At 42.2% G+C, this 16,915-nt stretch overlaps 2 protein-coding genes across 4 annotated transcripts in view; one reads left to right on the forward strand and one right to left on the reverse strand.

The window, feature by feature from the left end:
• GTF3C2 (general transcription factor IIIC subunit 2) overlaps window positions 1–2,970 on the reverse strand; it is an 80,038-nt gene extending 77,068 nt beyond the window's left edge. The window contains exon 1 of the mRNA XM_076070155.1: window positions 2,762–2,970. The gene's annotated coding sequence lies outside the window, so the exon portion shown is untranslated. The remainder of the gene's footprint in view (window positions 1–2,761) is intronic.
• Window positions 2,519–16,915, forward strand: part of CUTC (cutC copper transporter) — a 45,771-nt gene continuing 31,374 nt past the window's right edge. Inside the window, exons 1-3 of one of the 3 annotated variants that reach the window (XM_032961488.2) lie at window positions 2,519–2,656; window positions 8,751–8,814; window positions 13,653–13,712. In XM_032961488.2, coding sequence (XP_032817379.1) covers window positions 8,763–8,814; window positions 13,653–13,712 — 112 coding nt within the window. In that variant the 5' untranslated portion in view covers window positions 2,519–2,656; window positions 8,751–8,762. Of the gene's footprint in view, window positions 2,657–2,935; window positions 3,046–8,750; window positions 8,815–13,652; window positions 13,713–16,915 lie in introns of those variants that run through there. The other 2 variants (XM_032961490.2, XM_032961489.2) reach the window with 2 other exon arrangements.

Consider the following 16,915-nt stretch of genomic DNA (forward strand, 5'->3'; position numbering starts at 1 on the left):
CATTATTTATTATGGGGAAAATCGCTTTGATATACGAGTGCTTTGGATTACAAACACGTTTCCGGAACGAATTATGCTCACAATCCAAGGTGTTACTGTATATTTTGGTACTGGCAAAGGTCTAATGATGTAGATGCTTACCCCGAGCCCTCATTACTTTTATAGTGCATTGTCTTTGAGCTGTACGCCTTTTGGCGTCATCTGGTCGAGCACCAATTGAGACGAGGCCCAAAAGAAAGCTGTCTCTGGTGTGAACCAATCAGTTTCAAGGACAATGCATATATTATCATAGTGTGTTTTTTGTTTGCATTTTGACTGCAAGTATTGTGGTTAATGCAGACATGAATCCTTGTAAAAAGGTTTCAGTTTTGTTGCCAGAAAAAAGGGGAAACAGCCTATTATTAAAAGTTATCTTGTTTAATGGAAGGCCAGTGAATGACAATAAAGAATAATTCCAATACAGTATATAGTTTTCACTTGGTTTAGACTGTCAGCGTTCTGTCCTGGTAGCAATATTAACTCCAAAGGGGCATTAGCTATTGTACTATAATTGCGAGAAATGCAGGGATTAGTGTTATTATTGCACTTAGAGGCCATCCATAAATTACGTCACACACCTAGGGGGGGAGGGGGGTCAGACATTTGTGACGATGTGTGACGAGGGGGGGAGGGGGGTTTGAGAAATGTGACGTCACGTAAAAATGCGCAACTTTAAATAAATATAAACAATATAATTGTTATAACACTAATTTTGATTAATTTTCATTATTAACTATTTGATTATAAAAAAATTACTAAGGTCACCTTTTATTTATTCCATTAAGGATCATTTTGCTTCTCCATGGGAGAATGGAGAAGCATATATTTTGTAAATTTTTGGAATGATTGTTATTAAACATTTGATTTTAATTATTCTACCAGGGCTTTTCATTCTGTGGAATGAATGTGATTGTTATAATTGTACTCTCCATTTTGCTTCGTTCTACTACAAAGTTTCAAGTATGTTTTCATAGTTATAATTTATAATTATAAGAGAATTTCAATATATTCTGAACATCTGCAGTTTTAGTTAGACGTTGAATATTTTCAAGTGCATTTTATGCTAAATTTCAGCTTTCCAACGCCTCCTTTTTAATACATGTTTTCTCCAACATCAGAGTGCAGTGCCACATTAAATATGCACTACAATGACAATAGTTTAAAGTGATTTGAAGCATGTTTTATTTTAAAAATGGAAATATGGTTTTGGGGGGGGGGGGGGCAGAGCTTTTTGATGTCATATTTGAGGGGGGTCTGGACCTTTTGTGACGCCGTGTGACGAGGGGGGAAGGGGGTAGAGGCCGACCGAAACTGAATTTCTGGTTTCGGCCGAAACCGAAAGTAATAAATGTACTTTCGGCCGAAACTGAAAGTAAAAAATTTACTTTCGGCCGAAACCGAAAGTAAAAAATTTACTCTCGGCCGAAACTGAAAGTAAAAAAAATACATTCGGCCGAAACCGAAAGTAAACCGAAAGTTAACTTTTTGGCTTCGGCCGAAACAGAAACTATGCCAACTTTCGGCGCCAAAACCGAATTTCGGTCGGCCTCTAGGAGGGGGGGGTCAAAAATCGGCCCAAATCGCGTGACGTCATTTATGGACGGTCCCTTATTTACCCAGGAGAGCTCACAAAGAGTCCACTTTTTCTGGAGGGTCCTGAAAAGGTTTTTTTTTCAGTTAAGCTTACATAAGAACACGATATTCAGATGAATGAATATTATCTGTACATTACATTGTAATATTGCATATCAGAATCTTTATTTATACTGAAGTAATCCGATGAGTTATGAATCTCCTTTTCACCGCTGTCCAGTAAGGGGCGGATCAGAAACCCATGAAGGTGAATGGAGCCAAATTTGCATACATGAAACAGGAAAACCCAATGAGCACAATCACGGATATTCAAACGAGTCGCAGCCAGGAGGGCCTGGGATGGGAGATCGTGACGGCAGTGACCGCTGAACAGGCGAGTTGTATTCCTGCACCAGGTTTAACAAATACGCAACACCAATGACTCGACCAGTCTGGCTAAGATACTCGCTGTGTGGGGATGCTCGCTGTTTCCGAGGGTGTTTTTTTGTAGCCAGCTCAGAACGTCAGAACGCGACACACAAGGACGGCCGCAAAGTGCAAGCGGGTGAGACCTGGCTCGTAACAATGAGCGAGGCGCCACGTGAACTATTACACTTTATTTATTATTTTACCAGGTAAGGGCCCACCGAGATATGTAGCTCTTTTTCATACACGACCTGGCTTTCACAAATGATAGCTCAGTGAAGTGGCTCATCATCATCATGTATACATTTATAGCAGCCGAATACTCTAAATGCGTGACGTCGATTCTAAATGGAGGGGAAATACCGAAGGAACTGGAGAAAAATCCACGCGACCACGGGGAGAGAAACGCAAACTCCAAAAATACAGCAGGCGTCAGGGTCGGGATCGAACCCACGAACTCCTGCATACCGCGCGAGGGAGTTGACATCTCGCCACCGTAACGCCCACGTGACCCGTGACCCCCGGCGCGTGAGTCGCGCTGGGCCCGTGACGCAGCGCGGGGAGTCGCTGAGCTCACGGCCCGGCAGAGCTCCCCCACATCCACCCTGCGTGTATTAAGGTGAGTGCACACCTCAAGGTGCACATGGCCTGGCACAAGCGTCGTGGTGACGTCACCGCCACTTTGTGGCGAATGGCGGTTGTTGTGTTGCACATCTGTATCCACCTGCTGCTGCAGCTGCTTCTCGTCACTGCACGAAGCGTCACTCTGGCTCGGTCACTCCTCTGGCTCGGCCACCCCACCGAGTCGCGTTCACGCGAAAGACGCCGCGTGGTTGTGAAGCTCGCGGCTGAGCGCGGAACCGGAGGGAGGGGGGTGCCGCGTGGGGGGGGGGGGAAACGCCTTGACCCGGAAGGAAAGCGACCACGTGACGAGCGCCCGCGCGCCTGTCACGTGACAGGAGGCCGTCACCAAGGGAAGGGCGCACCGCCATCTTGTCAAGTTCAACTGTAATCACCATAACACAGTAGCTACATGACTAGAACAATAATACTAATAATACTGTTGATGTTGAATACGAAAAATATGTAATAATATAATAAACGCAATAGGGATTATTCATAAATAATAATGCCATTCTAAAATAATACGGTAATTGTAATTGATCCATTCTGGCGTCCTATGTGCTGTGAAAGGGCCTTTGCCCGAAACATCGCCGATTATATAACTTTTTTTACTTTTCAGACACTTGATATTTTGACAGATTGGGTTTTTTTGTGAATTTCAATGCCGATTTCAGGTTTATTTTAAACTAATTTGTACGTCTGTGAAAAAGAGCTTCATAGCTCATCGGATTCCTCCAGGATAAATTTAGATGTTGATTAACATTCTGGTTCTAACATTTAAATGGTGTTTCCCAATACTGTATTGGTGATCCCTCATCATAAACACAATGATCACGCCATCCACAAAATCACCACGTCGTACACCTTATCAGTGTCTATCTTATTGCAGACCAATTCAGCCCTTATTGATCACCCCGTGCCCTTATAAATGTAAACGTTTATTCTCCAAAGTCCCATCACGAGGGCGAAACAAATAGACAAAACATTTTCTTTAACTAGATTTTCCTATACAATACGTGTAAATCGTATGGGTTGACAGGTTGACTCCATCTCCTGCAGACATCACCAACGTGCCATCACGTTTCGGCACTTGTTTTAGACATGGTGCTCTTTTGACTTTTGGAACACCATATGTAGGATGGTCAATTACAGGGAAATTAAAATGTGTTGTTCGGAAAAATGGAAGGAAACCGAGAGGAAAACCTCAGAGAATGGCTTTATGACGACGATATAAGAGATTGGTGCGATAAATATGTGGCACAACTCGAGCATATTGGCAGTACAAGACAGGAAAGGGCAAAAAATGACGAGATGTGTGGTGGACACCTCCAGGCTATCTGCCCATGGACTGTGATGATGATTGTGCTGTTGATGATAAAACATTTTTTTTATCATTTGTTCCCTTGTGCCATACGATATTTGTATTCATCTTCTTTGGTTCTTTCGGTAAAGTCACGTAGAATGAGAATAAAATAATAAAATAACAAAATTCTCACGACGTTTCGGCCACAATGCAAGCGGCCGTCTTCAGGTGAAAGGAACAGACCTGTCGGGACGACAGCTTCAATGAATGAACGATGTTAAGATTCGTAGCGACTTTTAAGCTGGTTGGGAGAAGTGAGGCACCTTGACAAAGGGGTTTACATATCAATAGCTGAGGAATTAGCTTGTGACTGGTCACGGAAATGGCTATGTTAAAGTCAAAACCTACAAATCCACAGAGGCAACTAGTAATTTAGCATTGAAATAGCTAAGGGATTAGCTTGTGACTGGTCACAGGAATAGATGTTAAAGTAAAGGCCTACACATCCACGGAGCTTCAATGAACGCTGTTAAGATTCGTAGCGACTTTAAGCTGGTTGGGAGAAGTGAGGCACCTTGACAAAAGGGGGTTTGCATATCAAATAGCTGAGGGATTAGCTTGTGACTGGTCACGGAAATGGCTATGTTAAAGTCAAAACCTACACATCCACAGAGGCAACTAGTAATTTAGCATTGAAATAGCTAAGGGATTAGCTTGTGGTCACAGAAATAGATGTTAAAGTCAAAGCCTACACATCCACAGAGGCACCTCGTACATGGACGCCAAAGGGGGCTGCAACAACTCAACTGTTATACAGTAAACCGATGTGAAAAACCTAATTCTAAATTACATCAATATAATAAATGTACTCAATATATTCTTCAATAAGCTGAGCTATTAACATTAACTGGGTATACATTACACTATATAATGAATACCATATAAATTTTGATTTAAAGCTTTCGTGACTGCAGTAATTCATATTCTTAGCTCTTTCGGTAAAGTAACGTTGAAGGGAAACAATAAAATAATAAAATATATATAAAACAAAATTCTCACGACGTTTCGACCATAACACAAACGGCCGTCATCAGGCATGCCGGTCCGCAATAATTTATTTATTTACAAACGGCGTGTTTATTTCTTTGAAAAAAGCGTCAGCGCCACGTGTAGCGATTTGGCAGTTTATTTAGAAGGACTAGTCCATCTATGTTCTGAAAAGAGGGGGGAGACGAAAAATTAATGTATGCTGTCTGAAAGCCACTGTAAGCGTGAACAATCAATTAAGACCTGAAATGGTTTATCAAATCCTTCCAATGATTGCTAAGCCAGAATCCATCTTCTCGGTTGAAATTGTCTCTGTGCTTGTATGTGGATAGCCTCATGAACGAATCTCTCATGGTAGCCAGATGGCTTACAAAGAACCTCTGTCTTGGAAAAGTCAATGTCATGTGAGCCTACTGAATTATAACAATGATCTGCCACGGCCGAGGTGTTGGTCCTACCGTGTTTAAGGTCTGCTTTGTGTTCACGAATGCGGTCCGAGACATGGCATTTGGGTTCTCCAATGTAACTACATTGGAGGGGAGAAACAGCTGCGAGGCGCTGTTATACTCCATGTTATAAACCATACCATTAACCATGGTGTGAGAGGTATTAAGAGTCAGTGCCAGCGAAAGAGCTGCGGTCTGAAGGTCCTCGTAAAATACAATTAATTAAGAACCGAAATGGTTTAAAACATCTTTCCAATGGTTACTAAGCCAGAATCCATCTTCTCGGTTGAAATTGTCTCTGTGTTTGTATATGTGGATGGCCTCATGAACGAATCTCTCATGGTAGCCGGTTGGTTTGCAAAGAACCTCTATCTTGGAGAAGTCAATGTCATGTGAGCCCACTGAATTATAACAGTGATCTGCCACGGCAGAGGAGTTTGTTTTGCCGTGTTTCAAGTCTGCTTTATGTTCGCGGATGCGGTCCGAGATATGTCGTTTGGTTTCTCCAATGTAGCTACTACCACAGAGGCACTTTAGTTTATAAACGCCCGGGTACTGTATGTCTGGAACAGCATCTTTTACAGATGGAACCAGATCACGGCTTTTATGTACTGTGTTGAATCGGTCCTGGATCTTGTGTTTATTCAGGATTTTGGAGATCTTTTTTGTGACCCCCGCAATGTAGGGTAAGGTGATGGTTTTGAGTGGCTCCACAAGAGGATCCTTCTTCCTGACTGGAGTGATGGCTTTGCGGATTGTGTAGTCGGAGTAACCATTAGCTCTGAGTGCCTGGTGTACGTGCTTGAGTTCACTGGTAATGTGTTCCTGGTCGGAAATGCATAGGGCTCTATGGTATAGAGTCTTGATGAGGGAGTTCTGGGATGGATGGTGGAGGTAATCCGGTTTCAAGTAAGCATCTGTATGGGTAGCTTTCCTGTAGACAGAGTGGCTCATTTAATTAAGACATCCACAAAGGGTAGTTTGCCATCTTTTTCGACCTCCATGGTAAATCTGATGGCTGGGTGTATGGAATTGATGTGGTCGCGGAATTGGTCTAGAGCAGGCTGGCCATGTGGCCAGATGACAAAAGTATCATCCACGTACCTCTTCCATAAGGTTGGGCGTAGAGTGGCAGTCTGGATGGCGTCAGTTTCGAATTTTTCCATGAATACGTTGGCTACAACCGGAGATAGGGGGGAGCCCATTGGGGTGCCCTCTGTTTGTAGGAAGTTCCATTCCAGGTGAAGTATGTGTTGGTTAAGCAATGTCTCACCAGGGGGGTACATCAGTATGTAGTCCTTGATGGACCAGGTCTTCAATGATAGCGATGGTGTCAGGTACCGGAACTTTGGTGAACAAGGACACCACATCAAAACTGACAAGCAGGTCGTCTGGGGACAGGGAAATGCCTTTGATTGTCAATACCAGGTGAGTGGAATTTAGTACCGCAGAGGTGTTTTTTCCAGTGAAAGGTCGTAGTATATCAGCAAGAGGACCTTCAGACCGCAGCTCTTTCGCTGGCACTGACTCTTAATACCTCTGACACCACGGTTAATGGTATGGTTAATAACATGGAGTATAACAGCGCTTCGCAGCTGTTTCTCCCCTCCTTCCGCCTCCGCTCCGACCATGGATGGACTCGTCCGTCTGAACGGGGCTCGTAGCTGTCCGTGGTGCTGAAGTGGAAGGTCCGCCTGTTTTTTCACCATATAACATTCTGATGTAACATTGAGGTAGCTTATATTTTATGTTTTATTGTTTACTATATGGTATTCATTATATAGTGTAGTGTATACCCAGTTAATGTTAATAGCTCAGCTTATTGAAGAATACATTGAGTACATTTATTATATGGATGTAATTTAGAATTAGGTTTTCACATCGGTTTACTGTATGACAGTTGAGTTGTTGCAGCCCCCTTTGGCGTCCATGTACGAGGTGCCTCTGTGGATGTGTAGGCTTTGACTTTAACATCTATTTCTGTGACCAGTCATAAGCTAATCCCTTAGCTATTTCAATGCTAAATTACTAGTTGCCTCTGTGGATGTGTAGGTTTTGACTTTAACATAGCCATTTCCGTGACCAGTCACGAGCTAATCCCTCAGCTATTTGATATGTAAACCCCCTTTGTCAAGGTGCCTCACTTCTCCCAATCAGCTTAAAGTCGCTACGAATCTTAACAGCGTTCATTGAAGTTCTTTGGATGTGTAGGCCTTTACTTTGACATCTATTGCTGTGACCAGTCACAAGCTAATCCCTCAGCTATTTGCACAAGCTAATCCCTTAGCTATTTCAATGCTATATTACTAGTTGCCTCTGTGGATGTGTAGGTTTTGACTTTAACATAGCCATTTCTGTGACCAGTCACAAGCTAATCCCTCAACTATTTGATATGTAAACCCCTTTGTCAAGGTGCCTCACTTCTCCCAACCAGCTTTAAAGTCACTACGAATCTTAACATCGTTCATTGAAGCTTTGCCGTCCCGACAGGTCTGTTCCTTTCACCTGAAGACGGACGCTTGCGTTGTGGCCGAAACGTTGTGAGAATTTTATTGTTTTATTTTATTATTTTATTCTCATTCTACGTGACTTTACCGAAAGAACCAAAGAAGATGAATCCTTGCAGTCACGAAAGCTTTAAATCGATATTTGTATTGTCCTGACAATAAACGATCGGGACAATCGCCCCATCTAGAGCAGTGGTTCTCAACTGGGGGTTACGCGGACCCCTGGGGTTACACGTGGCAATGACCAAGGGGGTACGTGTGGTTGATTTATGAATGTGTGAAATTCTATCGTACATGAGAATCGTTAGTGAATTATCATATATGAATATGGCAATATAAAATAACAACGATACATTTAAATCCACATGGTAACCTAGAACGATATAAAAGACGTTCTAAACTCACTGATCGTGAACAATGCGGGTTTCCAAGGGTAGCCAGCGAGCTCGAACAAATTACATCACTCATCCGTTGATTTTTTTTATTCGCTGGCTGTTACTCGCTAGTTAGGATACCTCACAAAATGGACACTAGGTAAAAATATTTATGTTCATTATTCATACATTTATTTCTCAGAATCATGTTAGTTCAGGCAAGGGGAGTACTCGGTTGAAAGAAAATTCAACAAGGGGGGTAGAGTAGCCAAACAAGGTTGAGATCCACTGCCCTCGAGCATAGACGGAACCGATTTGGCCCTTTTAAGTGTAAATCACTTTTGTTAGACCTCCTTATTGGATTATACTTCAACTGTGGCTTATTCAGCTTTGTTGTTTGTCTCTTTGGCAGGATAGAAACACAATGGAAGTGTGCGTCGACTCCGTTGAATCTGCCATTAATGCTGAATTGGGAGGTACAATATCATCATGAGCCAGGATATACTGTATAATGGACTAATTTCTCAATTGTGACACCTTTGTGCCTTTTGTTTATTCATGTTTATTTTTGCTTGGTCGCAGCACTTTCATTTGCTTGGCAGTAGTTGTGCTTTTGAATTGTTGTAACGTTCTTACCCCGTGCCCCTATTGGACATCTTTGAAAAAGAGCTTTATAGCTCATCGGATTCCTCCAGTATAAATACATATTCTGATTCGGATAGGATGTGGCTTTTATATGTATTTAATGTACGGCGTTATGGGATACAATTAGCATGAATTACGCTAAATAAAATGAAATATTCTAATTATATATCCACTTCTGGATTAAAACAAATCCTGAAGCAATCACCATCTCTCACAGTCCTGTACATGCTCTTATCTCACAGCTCTGTCGCCTAAGTAGGCGTCCTGTTGGGCATGATCCCTCCTTTGGCTACCACTCTGCCGTTAGTGTCAATTTCTGGCCATTGTCCCTATCCAGCTACATGCCCTCGCCCAAGCTCACTTAACAGCTTGAATTATCTTATTATAAGCTGCATATGCTGTCTAATCCACATGTTCCTTTTTTTTCGTAAAGTGACACTCATTTTACTGACGCAGGGCTATGTATTCCGCAATACAGTCTGTTCTATAATGCGGTAGTTGCGTTCCTGAAGAACAGTGCGTTATAGAAAAATCGCGTGAGAATAAATAATATAAGGTAAAGCACAGTCCGTGATAACACGCAAGATGCGTACACAGGTTGAACCAAGACCGAGCCGCGCTGGTAGCATCTAGAAGCATCCAGCAGCATCCCGTCTTGTGCGATGCTACACTGAGGCAGACGTACAACCGCTTATTCCTACACACGTAGTTCCGTTCACTCAACTGCGTTATATTCAATTCGCATCCGCGTTATAAAAATTTTTGTTCCCTAATACATTCATCGCGTTATATGTAAAATTTGAAAACACGTGTTATAGGAGAACAATGTATATATCTATCAAAGACAAAGATCCCACGTATAGCCTTAACAGACTGTAGAGACAAGTGCTGTAAGCGAGCACCTATGAAGGTCGGCACGGCACACGAGGGGGTGAGTGGCTAGCACCACACCCAACCGTCTTTGTCTCCCCATCGGCGATGTTTACACACCGCACCTATGGGAGACTCAGGACCAGCTCAGATAATTGTCACTGGTGTTGGCGATTAACGGGAATTGAACTCCTGTCGCCGGGTTCATTGCACAGCCCGCTAACCGCTATCGGTTCAAAAATCACTACCACTCGCCAAGTGTGTCATCACTTGACACTGAGTAATAATTGTCGTTATTACTGCATGGTGGCCTATTTTAGATTAACTAAATGGCACCCTCTGTCTTGATTGTTCAATTGTCATTTTAGTTCTACAAAAAAGTTTGATCCTCCATCCCAGAAGGTATTGCCATATGTTCCACGTTTTGATTTAAAGCTTTCGTCACTGCAGTAATTCATATTCTTAGTTTTTTCGGTAAAGTCACGTTGAAGAGAAACAACAAAATAACAAAATATATATAAAACAATAAAAAATTCTCACGACGTTTCGACCATAACTCAAACGGCCATCATCAGGTGTGTCGGTTTGCATAAATCTATTTTGAAAACGGCATATTTATTTTTATATATATATAAAAAAATAATAACGTTTGCATCACGCGCAACGATTGGCAGTTTGCCCAGGACTAGTCCATCTATTTTTTTGAAAAGAGGAGGGGGGAGACGAAATTTGTTTTTATGTATGCTGTCTGAAAGCCACTGTAAGCGTGAACAATCAATCAAGAACTGAAATGATTTATCAAATCTTTCCAATGATTGCTAAGATAGAATCCATCTTCTCGGTTGAAATTGTCTCTGTGTTTGTATATGTGGATAGCCTCATGAACGAATCTCTCATGGAAGCCAGATGGCTTACAAAGAACCTCCGTCTTGGAAAAGTCAATGGCATGTGAGCCTACTGAATTAGAACAATGATCTGCTACGGCCGAGGTGTTGGTCCTACCGTGTTTAAGGTCTGCTTTATGTTCACGAATGCGGTCCGAGATATGGCGTTTGGTTTCTCCAATGTAACTACTACCACAGAGGCAACTTAGTTTGTAGACACCAGGGTATTGTATGTCCGGAATCACATCTTTTACAGACGGAACCAGATCACGGATTTTATGTAATGTGTTGAAACGGACCTGGATCTTGTGTTTATTCAAGATTTTGGAGATCTTTTTTGTGATCCCAGCAATGTAGGGTAAAGTGATGGTTTTGAAAGGCTCCTCAAGAGGGTTCTTCTTCATGGTTTGAGTGATAGCTTTGCGGATTGTATAGTCGGAGTAACCATTAGCCCTAAGAGCTTGGTGTACGTGCTTGAGTTCACTGCTTATGTGTTCCTGGTCGGATATGCATTGGGCTCTATGATACAGAGTCTTGATGAGAGAATTCTTCTGTGATGGATGGTGGTGGGAATCCGGTTTCAGATAAGCATCCGTATGGGTAGCTTTCCTGTAGACAGAGTGGCTCATTGAACCATCAGGTCTCTTTTTAATTAGGACATCCAAAAAAGGTATCTTGCCATCTATTTCGACTTCCATGGTAAATCTAATGGCTGGGTGTATGGAATTGATGTGGTCGAAGAATTGGTCTAGAGCAGGCCGGCCATGTGGCCAGATGACAAAAGTGTCATCCACGTACCTCTTCCATAAGGTTGGGCGCAGAGTGGCAGTCTGGATGGCGTCAGTCTCAAATTTCTCCATGAAAATGTTAGCTATAACTGGAGAAAGGGGGGAGCCCATTGGGGTGCCCTCAGTTTGTTTGTAGAAAGTTCCATTCCAAGTGAAGTATGTATTGGTTAAACAGTGTCTCACCAGGGGGGGTACCTCAGTGTTTAGTCCTTGATGAACCAAGTCTTCAATGATTGCAATGGTGTCAGGTACAGGAACCTTGGTGAATAAGGAAACTACATCAAAACTGACAAGCAGGTCGTCTGGGGACAGGGAAATACGCTTGATTGTTGATACCAGGTGAGTAGAATTTTGTACCGCAGAGGTGGTCTTTCCAGTGAAAGGACGCAGGATTTCAGACAAAAAACGAGCTAGTTTGTAGGTGGGGGAGCTGATAGTAGAGACTATGGGACGAAGAGGTGTATCAACTTTATGTATTTTTGGTAAGCCGTATAATCTTGGTGGCCTGGCAGCAGAAGGTTTCAACGAAAACTGTTTAGATTGATCAATTAATGCGGTTGAATCAGAAATTATTTTGTTGGTTTGTGTGACGAGGCTGTTGGTGGGATCTCTTTTTATTTTTGTATAACTACCATCGTCGAGTAATTCTTTAATTTTGTTGTTGTATTCTATTTTATCCATGATGACAGTAGCATTGCCTTTGTCAGCTGAGAGAACTGCAATATCATTCCTCTTTTTTAATTTATATAATTCAAAACGCTCATCTTTGCTGAGGTTGCTAGCTGGCATCTTAGCGTTTTTGAGGGTTGCAGCGATTTCAGATCTTGCTACGTCGGCAGCGATGTGACCCAGGCCCCTGAGAGCAACGTCTACTTGGGCAATTATATCATTAACTGGTATGTGTTTAGGTGTGACTACAAAGTTTAGACCTTTAGCTAAAACGGATTTCAGACCATCGGAAATAGAACTGTTACTGCGATTAATTACGACTTTATTAACGTCTAACTTTTTGGTGTGTGGGTCCGGTCTTTTGTTGAAGAGGAGGTTAAATTTGGAAATCAGGTTTTCCTTACATTTGGTCGACATAGTAGCAGCTGAAGAGGCAGTCATATTGTCTACATGTTCCCAATCCGATGTGGACATTATTGCCGTCAAAGATAAGTGTGATTTGTAGAGTGTCTTGTCTAACTGATCTAGTTCTGTGCGTATAAGTCTGATTTTTTCTGAGATAAGAGCTAAGCTAGTTTTGAAAAGAATTCGTTTCGCATTAGAAGAAGTTACAGTAGCAGAGGTGAGTGTAAATGCGATTGGTATTACCCCAGAGTCGCGGCATCTCTTCAGGAAGGTGAGAGACTCGATCAGCTGAGCTTTCTTATCCCGGAGTTTGTTGAAGGATCTTAAAGTTATGTGAAAACCCTCCCCGTAGAGGCGATTAAATTTTGATTTAAAGCTTTCGAGAAGATGGATTCTATCTTAGCAATCATTGGAAAGATTTGATAAATCATTTCAGTTCTTGATTGATTGTTCACGCTTACAGTGGCTTTCAGACAGCATACATAAAAACAAATTTCGTCTCCCCCCTCCTCTTTTCAAAAAAATAGATGGACTAGTCCTGGGCAAACTGCCAATCGTTGCGCGTGACGCAAACGTTATTATTTTTTTATATATATAAATAAATAAATATGCCGTTTTCAAAATAAATTTATGCAAACCGACACACCTGATGATGACCGTTTGAGTTATGGTCGAAACGTCGTGAGAATTTTTTATTGTTTTATATATATTTTGTTATTTTGTTGTTTCTCTTCAACGTGACTTTACCGAAAAAACTAAGAATATGTTCCACGTTGTTATGACATGAATGCAGCCCGGTGTCAGTAAAATTAGAAATGCCTCACTATGAAAACGCACGCTGCCATACCCTTTGCTAAAAAAAACTAATTTACCAATGAGTAGCCTTCTCCATAACTGTTACAATATGCATGGCCCCCTTGTGTGTGTAGCATCTTGAGATGTGGCAACATTCAGACATTTCACCAACAACCTATACGTATTGTCTTCTTAAAAAAGCACGAGAATGTGAATTTGGCTTATAAAATGTCATGCTTAATTGTGTATATTACGCAGGTGCAACACGGATTGAGCTCTGTGCTAATTTGCTGGAAGGTGGGACTACGCCAAGTCTGGGTGAGCTATTTCATCTTTGGCTTGTGGGATTTAAATATATGTAATGACTGATAATTGAGGGGAGTAGGGAAAGAGATGAGGCAGGGTAGCCATGGACACACAGTTCCGGCGGGGGGAGTGCGGGCCAAATGTGTGGAGTGGAGGGGGAGGGAGACGTGATCGAGGGGTGATCGAGCGTGGAGGCGGCAGGGGAGCGGGGAGTGGAAGATTGGTTGTTAAAAACATAAACGCCAGGGAGGAAAGAAGAATCCGCTGCTGTATTTGGTTATTTTATTGAGAGAAGTTGGACGGCCATCTGTGATCTGTGATCGGAATAAACATTAACGTTATATTCCCAACGAGAAAGACGGTTTATTACATATGTAATCAGTTGGATTGAGGCACACACTCAACTTGGAGGCAACATTATTTATGAACACACTAGCGGGAAGTACCTGGCGTTGCCCGGGTTTTAAAAATATTTCAAAACTACTCTTAAAAATCTAACAGCAGTGCGTACTGACTGTGGTGGTACCTGCCATGATTACAGAAGTGCATACCAACTGTGGTGGTACCTGCTATGATTACAGCAGTGCATACTGACTGCGGTGGTACCTGCTATGATTACAGCAGTGCATACCGACTCTGGTGGTACCTGCTATCACTACAGTAGTACATGCTGACTCTTTAGCAGTATTTCTCAATAATCATAGGGTTTTTCCCCTTTTTTCTGGCAACAAAACTGAAACCTTTTTACTAGGATTCATGTCTGCATTAACCACAATACCTGCAGTCAAAATGCAAACAAAAAACACACTATGATAATATATGCATTGTCCTTGAAACAGATTGGTCCACACCAAGCGACAGCTTTCTTTTGAGCCTCGACCCAATTGGTGCTCGACCAGATGACGCCAAAAGGCGTACAGCTCAAAGACAATGCACTATCAAAGTAATGAGGGCTCGGGGTGAGCATGTACATCATTAGACCTCCTTTGCCAGTACCAAAATATAACAATAGGGTTTTTCCCCTTTTTTCTGGCAACAAAACTGAAACCTTTTTACAAGGATTAATGTGCATTGTCTTTGAGCTGTACGCCTTTTGGCGTCATCTGGTCGAGCACCAATTGGGTCGAGGCTCAAAAGAAAGCTGTCCCTTTGTGTGGACCAATCAGTTTCAAGGGCAATGCATATATTATCAGTGTGTTTTTTGTTTGCATTTTGACTGCAGGTATTGTGGTTAATGCAGACATGAATCCTTGTAAAAAGGTTTCAGTTTTGTTGCCAGAAAAAAGGGTAAAAACCCTATTATTATATTTTGGTACTGGCAAAGGAGGTCTAATGATGTAGATGCTCACCCCGAGCCCTCATTACTTTGATAGTGCATTGTCTTTGAGCTGTACGCCTTTTGGCGTCATCTGGTCGAGCACCAATTGGGTCTAGGCTCGAAAGAAAGCTGTCCCTTGGTGTGGACCAATCAGTTTCAAGAACAATGCATATATTATCATAGTGTGTTTTTTGTTTGCATTTTGACTGCAGGTATTGTGGTTAATGCAGACATGAATCCTTGTAAAAAGGTTTCAGTTTTGTTGCCAGAAAAAAGGGGAAAAACCCTATTATTATATTTTGGTACTGGCAAAGGAGGTCTAATGATTTCGATTTAAAGCTTTCGTGAATGCAAGGAGTAATCTTCTTGGTTCTTTCGGTAAAGTCACGTAGAATGAGAATCAAACAATAAAACAAAATAAGACAAATTATCACGACGTTTCGGCCACAACACAAGTTGCCTTCTTCAGGTGAAGAGACAGGTCTGTGCAGAAGACAGAGCTCGAATGGACGCTGTCATGTATGGACCGCGTTTATTAAGCTGTGTGGGCGGAGTTAAAACACGAGTCTGTACGTCACCAGCATCACCTCCCAAGCGGGGGGAGGGAGGGCGGGGCTGGGAACACAGGCAGAGAGGAATGCAAAGAACGCGCCTATCAAGCTGTGTGGGCGGAGTCAGAGCCCGAATGTCATCAGCATCAAATGCAACTACACCGAAGAGGGGGGGGGGGAAGGGGGGGGAACATAGGCAGAGAGGAATAAATAAAAGTGAGCAGGTAAAGCAAGGTGCGCTGTTGTATCCTGAGCAGCTTCATGACTATGCTATAAACTGGACTGCTATACAATAAAATAGTATATCTTCCAATCTAAACTACATAGTATAACATCATATCATAGACAAATTCCACCTTTGAATTATACAATGCGTTACTTTACAATACCCTATACTTTAGATTATAAACTATTTGACTTGTGATATTACACTGTCTTATTATGTGAACCCAACTATATACCACACTGCTGTATATTCACTATGCAATTACGATGCTATGTATTGCCTTATGAGTTATATTAAATATTACAATGTTATACTATTAATTATTTAACTACATGTTACAATCCATACCATTGACCGTGGTGTGAGAAGCATTAAGAGGCAGTGTCATCGAAAATGCTGTGGTCTGAAAGTCACCGTAAAATACAATAAATTAAAACGGAAATGGTTTAAAACATCTTTCCAATGGTTACTAAGCCAGAATCCATCTTCTCGGTTGAAATTGTCTCTGTGCTTGTATATGTGGAGGCCTCATGAACGAATCTCTCATGGTAGCCGCTTGGTTTGCAAAGAACCTCCGTCTTGGAGAAGTCAATGTCATGTGAGCCCACTGAATTATAACAGTGATCTGCCACGGCAGAGGAGTTCGTCCTACCGTGTTTCAAGTCTGCTTTATGTTCGCGGATGCGGTCCGAGATATGTCATTTGGTTTCTCCAATGTAGCTGCTACCACAGAGGCACTTTAGTTTGTAAACGCCCGGGTACTGTATGTCTGGAACAGCATCTTTTACAGATGGAACCAGATCACGGCTTTTATGTACTGTGTTGAATCGGACCTGGATCTTGTGTTTATTCGGGATATTGGAGATCTTTTTTGTGACCCCCGCAATGTAGGGTAAGGTGATGGTTTTGAATGGTTCCTCAAGAGGATCCTTCTTCATGACTGGAGTGATGGCTTTGCGGATTGTGTAGTTGGAGTAACCATTAGCCTTGAGAGCTTGGTGTACGTGTTTGAGTTCACTGGCAATGTGATCCTGGTCGGAAATGCTTTGGGCTCTGTGGTATAGAGTCTTGATAAGGGAGTTCTCTCTGGGATGGATGGTGGTGGGAATCCGGTTTTAAG

The sequence above is a fragment of the Petromyzon marinus genome, chromosome 27 (assembly GCF_048934315.1).
Source record: "Petromyzon marinus isolate PM22_M1 ecotype Great Lakes invasive population chromosome 27, UKy_Petmar_22M1.pri1.0, whole genome shotgun sequence".
Taxonomy (NCBI): domain Eukaryota; kingdom Metazoa; phylum Chordata; class Hyperoartia; order Petromyzontiformes; family Petromyzontidae; genus Petromyzon; species Petromyzon marinus.